General features: G+C 43.5%; 1 protein-coding gene across 2 annotated transcripts in view; it reads left to right on the top strand.

The window, feature by feature from the left end:
* Clip4 (CAP-Gly domain containing linker protein family member 4) overlaps positions 1 to 17510 on the top strand; it is a 74366-nt gene extending 56856 nt beyond the window's left edge. The window contains exons 14-16 of one of the 2 annotated variants that reach the window (XM_052186317.1): positions 3019 to 3083; positions 8885 to 8957; positions 15419 to 17510. In XM_052186317.1, the coding sequence (XP_052042277.1) occupies positions 3019 to 3083; positions 8885 to 8957; positions 15419 to 15740 (460 nt within the window). In that variant the 3' untranslated portion in view covers positions 15741 to 17510. The remainder of the gene's footprint in view (positions 1 to 3018; positions 3084 to 8884; positions 8958 to 15418) is intronic. The other variant, XM_052186318.1, reaches the window with a different exon arrangement.
* Positions 17511 to 18133: the final 623 nt, after the last annotated feature.

Here is an 18133-nt window from a genome sequence, read left to right as displayed (position 1 = left end):
ACCTCCTGAGTGTTTCATGGTAAGGTAGTGTACCTACGTGTCACCTTACTCTGGGTCTTAAAAGCAAGCTTATCCAAAACACAGGCCCTCATAACATTCCAGTGGAATGTGGAGCTGGGAGAAACTGGTTCTGTCCATTTTTCAGAGGCTAGAAAAGGGGATTATAATATTTGGGCAAGATACAACATATGTGGTGTAGTCATGTTCATGAGACTAGAAGCATGTTGGTGGACTGGGAGTCCCTACCGGTCCCCATTTAGCTGGATGCTGATGGTTTCTGAGCAAATTGAAGGTTTTAAAATCATACTCTCCTTCAGTTTTTTTCTTACATATCCTTTTAGTGTTAATTCTTTTGGTTTTCATGCACTTGGTACATCATTCTTTTTTTTTTCGATGTATTTTTATTTTATTCGATATATTTTTTATTTAACGAGTCTTGGGGCACACTCGCTCCTTTTATTTAATGTATGTGAATATACTGTCACACACCAGAAGAGGTCATCAGATCCCATTATAGATGGTTGTGAGCCACCATGTGCTGGGAATTGAACTCAGGACCTCTGGAAGAGCAGTCAGTGCTCTTAACCACTGAGCCATCTCTCCAGCCCTGGTACATCATTCTTCACAGCAGTGAAACCTTCAGCATACAGGCCTTTGTAGCTCACAAGGTGTCTTCCCTAAGTGTTGTTTCACTTGATGCTAATAAGTCCCTGGCCGGGTGAGTTGGAAAATAGCCCTCAGTACCATCAACTCCATGCTGAGTTCCTGTGGCATATGTAGCCATTGTCCTCTGCAGACCCAAGGAGCCACGAACTGCTATCCTTACTCCCATCTTGCAGGTGGGAAAATACTTTTCCACAGAAAAAGTAGCAGAGCTGAAGTCATATCACTGGGTAATAGACGAGCTAAGCTTGGCCTGGCTTTGTTGGTTCCTGGCTTCCCTAGGCCCGTGCTTTTAGCTAGTAGCACGCACCAGTGTTGGCTGTCCCTGGATCAGTGACCTAAAGCATCTCATTGGGCAGGCCCTGCAGTTGTCTCCATTCCACAGAGGAAGAACATTAGGCCCTGACAGCTTTAGGCTGCAGTGGGTATTTGAATCCCTAGCTATCTGGAGTCAGAAGTGAGCCCTTTGCTGTAACCTTGTAGTAGTTACTGGGCTTCTGTGAGTCTCCTCTGCACCCTGTGTCTGGCAGTGGTTGACACAGTACCTTATATTAGTTTGATTTGTCTTCCAGTCACAAGGACTGGGGTTTGTCTCACATCCAGTTACCCAGAGTACAGGATTGGGTGTATGTCAGGCACAGTGGGTACCAGTACCAGTTGCCAGTTCTGTACCTTTTATGTCACAGCAGCCTTTTCTCCGCCTCTGTTTGGGAAGTCACATTTTTCCTGTAGTTTTGTATTTTCACTGCTGTGTTTACAGAGCGCACGTGGCCTCACTCTGTTTCTTTTGCCTTCCTTTTGGTCTTCTCCAAGGTGGCGCGTTTGAAAGCAACCCCCACTCCTTAAAAGAAATAGGGCTCTGTTGAAATGAACCAGTCTCCATCCAGCTGCCTTCCTGTCGTCTTCTGATTGTCTCATTCATCATCATCAAATACTATTAAGTGTCTTTTCGCACTTTGTGCTGTGCTAGGCATTCTATGAGCAAACAAAACAGACATGGTCTCTGATTTTAAGGCATTCCTAACGCAAGCCAGTTTGGAGTTCTTTAAAGGCCCCACACTGGTCCTCAAGATGGGGAGATTGTACAGTAGGGGCTGTGGGAGACTATCTTGGTGACTAATCACACTGTGACCCCTACTGTTTCACCTCAGAGTCATAGCTGGCTTTTTATTTCTCCCTTTGGCATTTTTAAAATGTGTGCTTGTCCCAGGATCCACCCACGTGACTTCCTCTGTTTGAATAGACTTCCCGATCTATCTGTCATTATACAATTTTCATTTAGTAAATTGTCTTGGTTAATAGCATCAGTGAATATTCTTTAAAGACAGTCTAAGAAAACTCACTCACTGCTTAACTGGTCCTCAGAAACATCCCGTTCTTGTTTTGTTTCTGCTGGAATTATTTCTAATGAACCAATCACTTCTGGAAGTAGGTTCTTCTTAGCTGTCCATCACCTCTTCATCCTACTACCTGCTGCTTACCAGGCTGTAGGCTCTGTCCATCTGCCCCTCCTCAATTGTCATGTGTTGTGTGCTCTGCAAAAACACTGCACAGGACCCGCAGGGGCTGAACACACTCCAGGGGCTGCGGGGTTTTTTTTGATGGAAATAAAGTGTGTTGGGAGAAGTGTTGGGCAGATGAAGGTCTTGCAGATTTAGGTCAGTAAACAGCTGAAGAAAAATGAGGCTTTCAGGACCTGGCTTTTTAAAAATATGATTTGAATATCAAAAAACGAGATACTCACTGAGAAGGTGACCTTTGTAGTGGTGGGTAGAGTCCAGCATGCAGGGCCTTGGATTATATTACCGAAAAAAATTATACACATGCAAAAATTCAGTCTCTTTTTTTCCAATAACAGAATTGGAGAAATATTTTAATCTTATATTTGTTAAACTTGTTATAAAATAAACTGATTGCTGTATTTTTTAGTTTTACCATTGACGATAAAATTCCAAAGCAAAATCAGAAGTTATCATGGGTCCAATTCCTAGCATTACACAGCAGTAGCAATAGGGCTGTGGATGCAACTTAGTGGCAGGGTCCGTGCTTATCATGTGCCAAGGCCCAGGGTTCAGTTCCCACCCCCAAAAAAGCCGCCAAGCAGATACATGTTCCCGTTTCAAATGAACTGAATTTTCCAGCCTACCTGTCCTTGGTAGTGGGGACTCACTCCACTATTGCCCGTCTCCTATGCGAGAGAAATGCTCATCTCTGCTTCATGTGGCAACAAGCAGCAATAGATGCTTGTGAATGAAGGAGCGGGAGACAAATACAGGTGCTGTGAACGTGTCTGTGAGAGTCCACCTCACTGGGAAGACCAGCCGCTCCTAACGTGGTGTGCCTTTCTATTCACAGGCTATCAGATTCCCTGGATACGCTTTCAGAAATATCTTCAAATAGACAGAATCATTCTTATCCTGGTAAGATTATGCTTTTTAAACTCAGTTTAAAATATTTCTTTACGTTCACTCACTGAAAATGTGTTTTAACTGTTAAATATCTGTATCAATGTGTTTCCACCAAAGCGTCTGAAGTGCATCTGTAGAGTGCAAGTAAGCCTGGAGCGGCTCTGTCTCCCGCCTCCCAGCTGTGTGCCCACCTCCGTCTCCCCTGCCTCCCTCTGTACATCCCACGCTAAGGTTGTGAGCCTAGGATTTTGTATTCATGATTCTGATTCCTTTGTTTTTGTCTGATCTTCTCTGCCACTTGCAGCCGTATCAGTAAGGAGAGCTTGGTTTCATTATCTGCCATTGTGTCTTTGAGCACTCCATGGGACACATGACTGATTCTATAGCTGCTGCTTATTTTTGCTGCATCCTGGCTTTTATTATTTCACTGTCACGTGTGATCATGTGTGCATGTGTCTATGCGTGTGTTTGAGTGTGTGTGTGTGTCCTCTGACTTTATTCTCCACTGATGTTGTGTTATTCTGGATTTCTTTCGTTCTCACTTAAACTTTATCTGCTGAAATCCACAGAGAGGCACACTAGGATTCTGAGGAGGTTGGGAAGCTCTGGTCTTACTGCTGTTCTGTCTATAAACAGATGGGCTCTCTCCCCACTTACTTATGTGATCCTCCTTTTGTTTTATGTGAAATTGATTACTTCCATTCAGTCATCATCTGGGAATAATAAATGCCAAGTCCCATAAGTAATCAACTTGTAAGTTTTAAGTGTCACGTTATTCTGAGTAGATGATAAAATGTTCCACTGTCCTGCCTGGGACATGAGTTGTACTTTTGTTTGGCATATCTGGGTGCGTGTTTCCTTCCTGTTGGTCCTCCATAATCCTCTGGTTACAGACCTGTTTGTGTTGAGCTAACTGTAATTTCACTTAGTAATATAGATGCTAAGGGTATTATTACTAGTAATTTGAATATCAGAAAGCACCAGTGTGTCCTTTTAAGTGAACGGTGAGGGTTTGCAATAAGAATTGCTGTAGGGAGTCGAGTTGGGTGCGGGGCTGTGCGTCGAGGCGCCGTGGGAAGCCCTCGGAGCCCATGGATGAGGACCGCTGCTGTGCTCCTTCTCCGGCCCTCAGGATTCTGTATCTTTCCTCATACAGATTTTGTACGTGTTTCATTAGATTTTTATTTAGTATTTAGCATTTTGGGTTATTTAATGTCATAACCTCTCTTTCTCTTTCTCCTTTCCTGTTCTGTCTCTTTATCCATTCCTGACCTTACTCTCCTCTCCCTAGAGAGTATCACCATGTAGCCCAGGCTAGCCTCAACTCACAGCTCTTTTTGTTAGCCTCCTGAGTGCCGGGGTTGTAAAGATGTTCTATCACGCTCTGCTTGGGATTGCTTTTGTGATCATCCTTGTATCTTTATTCCAGTCTTCTCTTGGTTAACTATTTCTCTGACTTTTTTTTTTCTATTGACTTACTTTCTGCCATAATGCTTTTAGAGTAGGGTTTTACTCAGAAAAGAAATCTGGCTAGGTGTGGTGACATGTGCAGCACTTAGGAGGCAGAGGCAGGTGGATCTCTGTGAGTTCATTGCCAGTCTAGTCTACAGAGCAAGTTCCAGGACAGCCATTGCTACACAGAAAAACCCTGGCTGAAAAAATAAATCTGGTTGTCTTTATCTTTTACTCCGAGCTCCATTCACTTTACTTTGCTGCTATTATTGATGTATTAGCAATGTTCTTTATGCTGTTTTACTTAGTTCCCGTTCCATTTTAAGTATTTATTCGTGTACATGTCTCTTTGAGAGTGGATGAGCAGCATGTGTTGGGGGGGGGGCTCTGTGTGCCATGGAGCTCAGAAGAAGAAGCTGGATTCTTCAGAGTGCAGTTAGTTACAGGTGTTTCCTAGATGCTTGGCTTGCTATGTGGGTGCTGGTACCTGAACTCTGGTCCTCATGATTGCACCGCAAGCTCTCTTAACCACAGAGCTATCTCCACAGCTCCTAATCCATTTTGGGTTTTATGTATTTTAAATGGTGGGTTTCTAAATAAGTCATAAATGGTTGTTTTCTGGTTGTGTTTTGTTTTGTTGTTGTTGTTATTGGTTTTGTCTTATTTTGCTTTTTGATGCAGTATCTTTATCTAGTCCTGGCTAAGTTAGAATTCCTACTTAGAATCCCTTGTACTCAGAGGGGTCTTGTCTAATTGCTTCTGCCTCCTGGCGCTGGGATCCTGGTACACACCACCGTGCATGACCAGCTCTTGCTTCTGCTTGACTTTATTCTGAGTGTGTTCCAACCTTTTCTTTTTCTGCACTGTTTACTTCTTTTTTCAGCTGTGTATGAGCTGAACTCTGAGTATGCTACTTAGCAATTATCATACATCATTTAATGTACACACCTCACTGTTTAAAGTCAGTCATTCTTACCCCCTTCCTACACAATTTGAATCCGTAGCAACTGAGATGCCTTGGTTCTATTTTAGCACCCTTATAAAGTAGACATAATTATAATAGTTTTTCTGTAATATTTAATTCACTTCTGTATTTACTCATCCACATTCATAACTCCTTCTTAGGATAACTTTGGTTTTTTTCTTTGCCTGTGTATACTCTTTTTGTTGTTGTTTTTGTTATTGTTTGTCTTTTCCAATGGCATTTTTTGCTGGATGTAGAATTTTGGAACTTTCTCCCTGTAGACAGAAGCTCTGATTGCTGTAATTGATGAGAAGTAAGGTGTCTGACCAGTCCTTCTTGTTGTATTGGTTTATCTTGTCTTCTTGTTAGTTTTGGATTCTTTGTAGGTGTCTCCCCTTTGTGCTGTGAAGTTTTATTAGGATATATGCAAGTGGAAATTTCTTTTTGTTAATCCTGTCTAACGCTCTGGGTCTTCCTATATCTGGAAATTAGCATCTAAGCAAGTCTTGTGTCTGCCACAGCTTGTTCCTTTGTCAACGTGCCTTTAGTGTTATCTGGTTCCTGTTTCTCTCTTCAACTGTGTTTATTCCACTGCTTGATCCGGCCATCCCATTAATAATCATCCAAATGTCTTCTTTTGGCACATCCCACTACTGTTCATTTTCCCATCTGTTCTCAAGCTTGCCTCTCATGTCCTTAACATCTTAAGTATTATCTATCACTGTGTGCTAACTAGTTTAATGTCTGAAGCTTTGCTGTGTCTAATTCCACACCCTGTGTCTGTCAATCCTGATTTATGATGTCTCCTCTCCTTGTGACTTTCTAATTTATTACTGAGAAATGCTTGTTTAATTAGAATTTTATAGATGGCAGTTCTTTGATGCCTTCAGATATACAGACTTCTGATATTTCCCTTCTCTACCACCTCAGAACTACTTTACCTTATATTCTTATATTAATTTTTATTTAATTACATAGATAGCATGAATTTACTCATGGCTACAAAATCTGAGTGCAGTAATTCCAGCTTTGCACTGATAAGAAAGCCATTGTTGTAGAGGCAGGGGGAGGGGGCATGGGATAGGGGTTTCCAGGGAAGACCTAGAGAGGGGATAATATTTGAAATGTAAACAAAGAAAATATCCAATAAAAGGGGAGAGAAAGCCATTGTTCCATTTGGTTTCTTGCCTCAAGTTAGCATTGAACATGACCTCCTTTACCACAGCCTTTGCCAAGGTCCCCCATATACCAGGCCTGTGCTCCTTCCTCCCCTGGGTCTCGTGTACTCAACCAGGAGTCCAATGTCCAGGGATCAAGTGGCAACCCTGTGGTACACGATAAGATTGCACACTGGGTGTCTGGCAGCCTCTCCTGGCTTTTTTCTTTTATATGCCTTGGCCTCTTTGAAATTGTACATTGGGGTCTGAGGTGTGTCCCTAGTGTGGGCATGTGCACACACACACACACACACACACACACACACACACCACACATACACACACACCACACATACACATGGGTGTGGGGTGGTGGGAGGGAGAGAGAGAGAATATGACTTTGAGCCAGCTGAGCAGTATATCCTATAAAATTATAGTTGTTTTAAATTGGAGTTATTTTTTTAATTTTTTTTATTCGATATAATTTATTTACATTTCAAATGATTTCCCCTTTTCTAGCCCCCCACTCCCCGAAAGTCCCGTAAGCCCCCTTCTCTTCCCCTGTCCTCCCACCCACCCCTTCCCACTTCCCCATTCTGGTTTTGCCAAATACTGTTTCACTGAGTCTTTCCAGAACCAGGGGCCACTCCTCCTTTCTTCTTGTACCTCATTTGATGTGTGGATTATATCTTGGGTATTCCAGTTTTCTAGGTTAATAACCACTTATTAGTGAGTGCATACCATGATTCACCTTTTGAGTCTGGGTTACCTCACTTAGTATGATGTTCTCTAGCTCCATCCATTTGCCTAAGAATTTCATGAATTCATTGTTTCTAATGGCTGAATAGTACTCCATTGTGTAGATGTACCACATTTTTTGCATCCACTCTTCTGTTGAGGGATACCTGGGTTCTTTCCAGCATCTGGCAATTATAAATAGGGCTGCTATGAACATAGTAGAGCATGTATCCTTATTACATGGTGGGGAATCCTCTGGGTATATGCCCAGGAGTGGTATAGCAGGATCTTCTGGAAGTGAGGTGCCCAGTTTTCGGAGGAACCGCCAGACTGATTTCCAGAGTGGTTGTACCAATTTGCAACCCCACCAGCAGTGGAGGAGTGTTCCTCTTTCAAATTGGAGTTATTTTAATCAAGAGATTTGTTCAGCACTTCTGATTTGCCAGAATTAGAAATTAATTTTCTCTTTTAAAGTCTACCTTTTGTGGAATCTCTTAATATTTGAACTTTTGTGTACAGGGAGGGCATTCTGAGGAGCTCTGAAGCTTATTGTCCTGTGTTCTGTTCTTGGAATATTTTTGAAGACAGTTTTAAAAAACACCATTTTATATGATTATCAAGATTATAATATTTCATCATATACTGAATCGACTTTATCAGTGTGTGATTTGGTATTATTTGGTTTTCAAGAAATCTTATAGGAGAAAGCTCTGAGAGTTATGTTGTGCCCATCACTTACCCTGTGTGAGCAGACCTGATCAAGAAAGCAAAGATAAATTGTCTAGAAATCTAACCTGCAGTTGTGTTCTGGGTATGCATGTGCCTTCATCTCATTGTGTGATGCTGTTCCTGGGGGCAGGGTGTGAACAGATGTTTACTCACCTATGTAGGGACTGACAACACACCAAAGGAAGGAGCTCACCAAGGTTCATCTTGGTGAACCAATGGGTATTATTGATGCCACTTACAGAAATATGGATGAAAGGTTATTATAGGAGCAGAAGTTTTCAGAGACAGCTGCATCACCTAGAGTCTGCCCCAGCATGGGTGACAGATGGCTCACGAAAGCTAGAAATTTGGAGTACAGTGCACAGCCTGCAGGCAGCTCAGCAGGCTGGAGGGTGTTTCTTTCTGGCAGCTTAGATGGTCTTCCTCTCTTTCAGGCAGATTGGCTTTCAGGTAATGGGTCTGTCTCTGTCTCTTCTGCCTGTGCATGCTCAGGGAAGGAGGGTCATATTGAATCTGGTCAGTTTCAGGGACTTCCTAATGAATTGGAGTTGTTTACTTCCTGAGTTTAATGCACTTCCCTACAGGACAGAGAATTTTTATCTTAGAAGAACTGCTACATAGCAGTTTTCTCCATGAAAAAACAGAACAAACAAAACAAAACAACCAACCACTTGGTGTCATGGAGCACTGTAGAAGTAATTAAAAGTAACTCACTGTAAAGGCTGAAAACATGTGACATATTTTCCTCTTTTGTTCTTCACTCTCACATTTAGGTTTTAGGAGAAGTTTCAGTACAACCTCTGCTTCTTCTCAAAAAGAGATTAACAGGAGAAATGCTTTTGCCAAGTGAGTATTGAGAAGCCTTAGAAAACTGCCTTTCAAGATGAGCATGCCAGGATTCTGTGAAGGAAGAAAAGTGGAGTTTTGTATCGTACGCCCTGCTCGGTAGAATGTTAGCACGTAAGAGAGAAGGTGTGACCGGTGTGATGAGTTCTTCTTCCCTCCTTTAAAAGCTCAATTAAACATGTCACAAGTGGCTAAAAGCAGCCCACTGTGTCTTCTCTTTTAAGAGGTTTGTATGGCTGCTAATAGAAGCTGGGGGAATTCACATTGTGTTTTCATTGGGTGAGGCCGGTTGATTTCAAACTCCTGTTTACCAAGTTAATCAAATTTGATTTAGTATGCTCAGCCATGCATGAAAGAAATAAAGAAATATAAGGCCCATTTGCGTAAGGCACTCTCAGAATTATTATTTTAAATGCTTTAGCTTTCCCTAGTACTGTACACACGTCAAATCCATCATGGATTTGGAGTTTGAAATTGGTCTTCCTACTCAAATAGCCGAGAGATTAAAGACAGTAACGTTATGCTCCGATGCATTGGAGATATTCAAGGGCTCTTAGGCAGAGTGGAAGACAGGACTAAGAGGAGACTGTCTGGACAGAGGATTCTGAAGACAGAGGGCGCTGGGACTGCTGCGGAGGTTGGTGAGCAGGAGGATGACCCAGAGAGCTGAGGGAGGAAACAAAATGCTGCCCCTGACAAGGTGACAGCGGCAGGTCCTGTGCACACGGTGGGCTGCAGACACGAGGAGCAGGTGCTAGCTAGCACTTACCTGCTTCCTGTAGAAACGACAAGACATTGAACTTATGGATAAATATATTTTTATGAGTTCTTTGAGAATGTCACATGCACGCAGTTTATTTTGATCATACTCACCCTTATTCCTTCTCCATCCATCCCACACTCCCTTCTGAATTCATGTCTTCTTTTCTTAAATCCACTGAGCCTATTTTATGTTCTTATAAACCCGTCTATTATCCCTGCCTCTCTGAAAATACTCCCCACCCCTACCAATGGTCCCTTTATAGTTTTCCAGCTTCATAGACACTCCAAGTTAAACAAATGTAAAGTTCCAGTGCTAGGATCTGCATATAAATGAGAGCAGGTGACATTTGTCTTTATGGGCCTGGGTTACTGAAGTGTAATGTTTTCCACTTTCATTGATTTACCTGCAAATTTTGCAATTTAATTTTTCTTTGCAGATGTAGAAGTTACCATATTCTTTTCTGTTCATTAGTTGAGATCTTGGCTGTTCACATCCTCACTGCTGTGAATTTAGCAACAAGACACACAGATGAGTGTGTGTCTTTGTAGTAGGCACATACCCTGGGTCACATGATCGTTGTAGTTATAGATTTTGAGGACCTGCCATACTGATTCCCACAGTGGCTGCACCAGTTTGAACTCTCCCCAACACTGCGTAAGGGTTCATTTCCCACAGATCTTATCCATCAAGAAACATGAAACTGGGGCTGGAGAGACCACTCAGTAGCTAAGAGCACTGGCTCGTCAGAGGACTAGGGTTCAGTTCCCAGCACCCACACAGCAGCTTGAAACTGTGTATAAGTCCAGTCCCAGGGGCTCTGATGCCTGCTTCTAGCCTCTGCAGGCAGTGGACACTGTGACGCATAGACAAGCATCCAGGCCTGTAAAACCCAATAAGCATTAACAATAAAAAAATATTAAAAATAATGAACCTCACAATAGTTATTTTAAGTTTTTGTTTTGTGAGTGTTTTACCTATATTTGTGTCTGTGTGCAGTTTGCATACTTGGTGCCAGTGGAGGTAGAAGGAGGGCATCAGACCCCTTGAAACAGGAGCTACAGACCGTTGTGAGCCACCATGTGGGTGCCAGGAATTGAACCTGAATCCTCTGGAAGAGGTGCCAGTGTTCCTAACTGCTGAGACTTTTCTCCAGCCCCTTCAAAGTAGCTTTAATTTACATTTCCCTGATGGCAAAGAATGCATGGTGAATAGTTTAAAAATTATTTATCGCATTTTCTGAGAAATCCTTGTTCAGTTCCATTGCCCACATTTTAAAAGGTATGTCTGTTTTCTGGATGTTTAAATTCTTGGGCTTTTTTGTATATTCTAGACATCATATATATATAAATTATATATATCCATCCCTATATCATCTATCTCTATATCTTTATTATCTGTATATTTCTCTCTTCCCCCTCCTCTCCCCCTCTCCCCATCCCCTCCCTTCCCTCTCCCCATTCCCTCCCCTTTCCTCTCCTCATTCCCTCCCCTTCCCTCTCCCCCTCCCTTCTCTCTCCCCATCCCCTCCCCTTCCCTCTTCCAATTCCCTCCCCATCCTCTCCCCCCTCCCCTCCCCCCTCTCCCCCCTCTGCCATCCTGTGGACTGCCTCTTCACTGAATTAACAGTTTACTTTGTGTTCTACTTGTTGACCGTTGGTCCCGACAGGAAGTCCTCACCCCAGCCTGTCCTGAAGCACACTCTGTCCTCTTCTCTCCTGGCACTCTGAGTGTCCTGGTTTAATGTTAAGATCTTTGATCCACTTTGGAATTGATCTGTGTGCAGGGGATGCGAGCAGGATCAACTTTCAATCTTTACGTGAGCATCCAGTCTTCTCAGCACCGTTTGTTGAGGATACTGTCTTTTCTCCAGTGTGTGTTTTGGCATCATTGTAAAAACCCAGGTGCCTGTAGGTACAGGGGCTTGGACCTCTCTCTGTGTTCCTGGTTCTACTGCACCTGCTCAGCGTGTCTGGCTTTGTGCTAGCGCTGTGTGTTTTCACTGTGGCTTCCAAGGATAATCTAAAGTCAGGAATGGTGATAGTTCCAGCAGAGTTTTTGTTGTTCATGGTTGTTTTGGATATCTAGGGTCTTTTTTTTATTTCCATGTGAATTTTAAGATTGTTGTTTGTTTTCAATTTCCGCTTAGAATTGCATTGGAATTTCTATGTAGATTGCATTGAATCAGTATATTACTTTTGGTGGACAGCTGACTTCAGGATATTAATCTTGATAATCCAGGAGCATCAGCAGTCTCCCGTCTTCTTTCAGTGTCTGTGGCTGTCATGGTCAGGTTTGGTCAGGTTTATTCCGGGTTGGTTTGTTTGTTGACTTGTGAATGTGATTGTTCCCATGATTTCCTTCCCAGGCTGTCTTTAATAGGAAGGATGTTGGTTTTGATATTCTAATGTGTAACCCACCACTTTGCTTTATGTGTTGGTCAGTTTGGGAGTTTCCTGGTAGAGTCTTTGGACAGCATCATGTCATCTGCAGATAGTTATACTTGTTCATTTCAGTTAAAAATCTAGCAACTGTTTTTGATAAAAACTGGAGATGGGGTATGAAGGGAACATAAACAATAAAGACTAGATATAATGAACCGAAAGCCACCATCCTATTAAGTGGAGAAAAATACGAAGCATTCCCACTCAGATGAGAAGACAAGGGACCCACTTTCCCCTCCTGATCAATATCATGCTTCAAGTCCTAGCTGGAAATACGCTTCTGTTGCAAACATAGTCATTCTTTAGAACGAGTCTTGCCTGTGGAACACAGGGTGCAGTGTTTTCTGATCACTGTTCGAGGGAACGTTAAGACTTGGGCACTGGCCGTAGTAGGAAGCCTGGCAGCACTCAGCTGTGTACCATTGGGCGGTTGGGCAAGCTTGCTGGTGTTTGCCTGGAGGAATCTGTGTTGGAAAGGGGGGTGTTGATGACTGATCAACGTGGTGCTACTTACTTTTAATTATTCACATGGAAATAAATGATACCTTCAGAGCAAATGTAGAAAGCAAACACAGTGAAATTCCTGGCTTGTGTGAGGCTGGGATTATAATGAGGCATCAGGCACATGGTGAGTGTTCAGAAAATACAGCCTATTGTCGTGATTTTTCTGAATAATGTTGCCAGCTTTGTCAGGCTAGGAAAGTATCCATTTGATATGAATTTGGAGACTGAGGGAATGGATGTTTTGTGTAGGAATAGAACTCATATGTTGCTTTTGTGCAGTTAGTAAAAATTTGTTTCTGTGCATTGCATTTTGCATTTGATGGGATAAATAATTGCAAATGTTTTGATTCTATTCACTTCCTTTCTTCCTTTTGCCCCTCTTTCCTTTTTGAAACAGTTCTTCATATCGTCCAGGCTGGCCCTGAACTCCTGGTTCCCTGAGTCCAGCCCCCTGGCTACTTGTCTTACATACAAGCCACCTTGCCTGGCTCCTTATTTTCTGTTTTAAGGCAAGGTTTCACCAGATAGCCCACGCTGGCCCATATCTCACCATGGCATGGCTGAGGCTGTGCCTGAACTCATGACCAATTTGTCTCAGCCTCCTGAGCATTGGAATTACGCATGCATACTGCCACGTTGGGCATTAAAAGTATTTCCAGATTATAATTTCTTCCTATTTTTTGGAAGACATGGCTTAGAAAAGTCTCTGAACTCTGGCATCCTAGTTATAAACTTTAAATCATCTTCCTTTTTACTGGGTGTCTAATAGAAACAAATGAGATACTGTGTGCTTATTTAAAACTACAGAAAATGGGAGCTGGAGAGAGGTGGGGGGCGCAGGGTGGTGCTAAAGCCTTTTCAGCTTTGCTTCACACTTGAGAGGACTAGAGTTCAAATCCCGCACCCACACGAGTCAGGTATACCAGGAAACTCTAGAACCCTGCTCTAAGGCGAGCAGGGACAGCAGGATGGCTGGGACTTGAGGCTTCCAGCCATGTGCTCAGGGTGAGATTGGTTCAGAAGAGTGTGAAAAGTGCAGAGGGCAACCACGCCTTCTCAGCAGACGCATGGACAGACAGACACATGATGCACTCAGACACACAATAAATTAATCCTTAAAAATGCTGAAAAGAAGACAAACGGTGAAAGAAGTAGGCCCTGCTTCTGTTTACAGTAGGAAGATCTTAGGCTGTTTGGGTAGCAGTGCTGGCTGCTTGCAGTGGGAGAGGAGGGGAGGAGAAGGGAGGACAGCAGAGGGCAGGGGAGGGGAGGAACCCTGGGGGTCAGTTTGGATAGGGGAGGGGCCCTGGGGAGCAGTATGGGTATGGGAGGGGCCCTGGGGAGCAGTATGGGTAGGGGAGGTGCCTTGAGGGGGTCAGTTTGGGTAGGGGAGGGGCCCTGAGGGGCAGTATGGATAGGGGAGGGGACTTGAGGGGGCAGTATGGGTAGGGGAGGGACCCTGGGGGAGCAGTATGGGTATGGGAGGGACCTTGGGGAGCAGTATGGGTATGGGAGGGGCCCTGGGGGGGCAGTATGGATAGAGGAGGGGCCTTGAGGGGGGGCAGTTTGGGTATGGGAGGGGCCCTGGGGGCTATTATGGGTAGGGGAGGGGCCCTGGGGGCCAGTATGGGTAGGGGAGGGGCCCTGGGGGACAGTATGGGTATGGGAGGGGCCCTGGGAAGCAGTATGAGTATGGGAGGGGCCCTGGGAAGCAGTATGAGTATGGGAGGGGCTCTGGGGGGGCAGTATGGGTATGGGAGGGGCCCTGGGGGACAGTTTGGGTATGGGAGGGGCCCTGGGGGAGCAGTATGGGTATGGGAGGGGCCCTGGGGAGCTGTATGGGTATGGGAGGGGCCCTGGGAGGCAGTATGGGTATGGGAGGGGCCCTGGGGGCAGTATGGGTAGGGGAGGGGCCCTGGGGGCAGTACAGCCTCAGGCCTGTTTTATTCCAGTCAGGTAGGTGACAGGTGCCTACACTGTAGATGCTGTGTTATAGAAGGACAGGAATGATGTTCAGCAGAGCGCAGACCCTCTCCTGCAGGCAGAAGGGAAGGTAACGAGTCTTTGGAAAGACCTATATCTTTATCTAACATTTATTTTCTAAAGTTGTAGGTTTTAAGATTTGTTTTCATGTAAAAGTATTTTAAAGTGAAGTCACATTCAGAATACCAGTTCCTTTAACTTATGGATACTAATTAAGTTATGTGTATTTTTCCTAATTGTTTACTGAAATCTTCAATCTCTCTCTATCTCTCTCTCTCTCTCTCATGTAGGTGTGCATGTGTGTGTTGTGTGTGTGTGTGAATATATATTTTGTGGGTGTTAAAAGATTCAACAGAGAAAAACTTAGAAATTGGAAGTATTCCTAATATGGCTATTTTCAACTTTAAAAATTATAATCTCAAAAATAAAGAAAAAATTCCAAATGTCCTTTAACTGTAAGAATGGAAATTGCCTTTTATATTTAATTAAGGAGAAATGGTGACATTAAAATAAAGGATATCTTGTGACAGTAGAAAAACAAAAAGAAAGGGCATTCAGAAGGAGCCTTTACCTATAATTAAGATTCTTCTGAGGGATTGGGAAGTAAAGCTCAATCCATAAAAGCAACTAATACTTAAACTAAAGTTATTATCATAAACTTTTCTCTTTTGTAAATTAAATGAGTGTGGAGGTGGCAGCAGGAACGGATGTGGAAACTCCATCCCGTGACTCGGGTACCTAAGTCCAATTCTTCCTTTCCGTCTGGACAGGACCAAGACCACCCTGCGCCGCAGCTGGAGCAGCTCCACCACGGCGGGGGGTCTGGAGGGGACCGCGAAGCTCCACGAGGGCTCTCAGGTCCTGCTCACAAGCTCGAACGAAATGGCCACGGTTAGGTACGTGGGCCCCACGGACTTTGCCTCGGGCATCTGGCTTGGACTGGAGCTCCGAAGTGCCAAAGGGAAAAATGACGGTGCCGTGGGCGACAAGCGCTATTTCACCTGTAAGCCAAACTACGGAGTGCTGGTTAGACCAAGCCGAGTGACCTACCGAGGGATTAGTGGGTCAAAGCTCATCGATGAGAGTTGTTGAGCTAACTCCCTAACTGAGCTTCTCTGGATATGTATATGTGCTCGATAAAAAATAGGGTCTACGACAAAGGGTTTACTTTACTTAGCTATTATGTGAACGCTGAAAATAGAGTGATCTTCGTAAAAATCTCCAAAGGAACACAAATATGAACTTTGAGGGTCATGGTTCTTTTGAAAATAATTTCAGAATGCACACTTTTTTTTTTTTTAAACTTCAGGTCCCAAGAAAACTTTGGGACTCAAAAAAAAAAAAAAAAAAAGGCCATGAATGTGGTACTTAGCAATATGTTGTGGTTACTTCACCATTCAACTTCATTTTTGCACATGGTGTTCCGCTCTTCACAGAGTTAGCGTTTCCACCACGAGCTTCACATGACCTGTTTCCTGTCCAGGTGTCCTGGCATGTTCCTTTCCATCCTCTGTGGTTTGTTACTGAAAAGTACCTAGAGGGCGGGCAATAGACAACTGGTGTATCTTTTATATTTTGGGTAGGCTCGCTGCTCCTGGGAGCAGTTAGGACCTGGGAGGAGGGTGGGCACTGGGTGATGTCTGGCTCTGCCTCGCACCTCTGACAACCACAGAGATCCCCTTCACCTGAACCACTCACTACCTGGCTGGTTATCAGAGCTGAGCGTGAGCAGAGGTGTCCTGACTCGGTGTACACCTCAGCACACAGTGTGCCCTCAGGTTTCCCTTCTGCGGCCCCACTGTCCCACCCGAGCGCGCTACAAGAGACTTGCAGTCAGGCTTGTGATCTTTTTTGCACACTTAATTTATCATTGTAAGTTCCCAACATGCACAGCACTTTTGAAACATGATGCACTTTTTACTTTTTGAGACTTTGCCTTCATTTCCTCCTGGGATATAAAAACACTTTAAAGAAGTATTTCACAGAATAGAGTACATTAAAATGTGTTGGGCAGGGTGTGTTATCCACGTGGATGTTCACGGTGTCTGGGCTTGGGGTAGGGTCGGGAGTTAGCTGTAGCTGCTGAGTTGTGCCCACTCGCCACACAACTGCAGAGCCATGGCTGGTCGTTCATTGTCTTGGGCACATGTTAAACTAAGCTTCATGATAGTGATATGATAATGTTACACATTTGTCTTGTGTTATGTATTGAAGTTTCTGTCCTGTTATGTGTAAACATTTATCCACTGTTGTAAATATTTAGACTTGAAACTACCACACTAATATTGGAACAGTTTGCTTTATGAAATTAGAAGTATCCGTCCAAATGGAATTTGCTTTTTGCTTAGACCTATACTATGCTGAACTCTTTTGCAATATTCTATCTTAAACCTAAATCTGGTCACTTTGTTGCCTTTTTAAAAAGTGTGGTATTTCAAATAGAGTTATTTTCCTGAAATATATTTGCAAACTCAAGCTGCTTTATAATCAAGGAATATTTTTATTGATTGAAGAAAATGACTGCTGCAATTCAAAAGCGAACTTATTTTATTATATAGATGATTTCTTAAGAGCTATTTATACCATAATATAAAATCCACAACTATAGTGAGCCTAGGAGTCTGTAGTTCTTCCTGTTAATAATATTCAACACTGTATGTTAGAGACAGCAATGCCAACACTGATGTTATTTTTGACGTAAAAAACAGTTGTTCTTTTCCCATTTAAATGGGGATTATTAAATCCGTAAAATGTATATGCTTATGTATGCTACATGTGCAAGTTAGGGGTTTCCTTTTGTGTTCTTATTAAATGTCATTCAGATTCACTTCTTGAATACTAATAAAGAGGGAAGCTGTTGGAGCGGTGTTGTGTCTTTTACCCTATCTGGAGCTCTCTTCAGTGCCTCAGGGTCTGTGCGCTTCGAGCTCCCATCCCCATCATATGGCTCAGAACTGGCCCGTCCTTATACAAAGAGTCTTAAAGGTCCTGACTCCCATACATGTGTGCAATGTATTCTGGTCATATCTCCCTACACCCCACTTATAGCTCATCTCTGACGCCCTTGCCATGGCTCCCCACCCTCTCCACAATGTCATTATTTATTTATTTATTTACAACTCACTAATTCTAACTGGCAGTGCCCATATGTATATGGGTATAGAACCGCCTACTAGAACACAAACAGCCTCCCAAGAGCTGTCCTCTTGAAGAAAACTGATGGCCCCAGCAGCCATCAACTGCCAGCAGCTCCTTGGCTGGGGGCGGGGTTATGTGGGCCCCTCCCTCACTCCTGCTGGCTTGATGGTATGCAGACAGATGAAAGCAGTGTGAGTCTGTCCATAAGTGCATTGGCTCTGACATGTCCAGAAGTTCCGTGCTTTTTACTCACCAAGAATTATGATTTTAACCACTCTTCTTTAGCATCAGTGAGGAGTTGCTCAAGAATGTGATTCTACGGTTTGGTAAGGCCACTTGCTCTTCCT

Source organism: Apodemus sylvaticus, chromosome 6, assembly GCF_947179515.1.
Source record: "Apodemus sylvaticus chromosome 6, mApoSyl1.1, whole genome shotgun sequence".
Classification (NCBI taxonomy): domain Eukaryota; kingdom Metazoa; phylum Chordata; class Mammalia; order Rodentia; family Muridae; genus Apodemus; species Apodemus sylvaticus.
The sequence above is the reverse complement of the archived record's forward strand: the minus strand, read 5'-3'. Positions and strand labels throughout refer to the sequence as shown.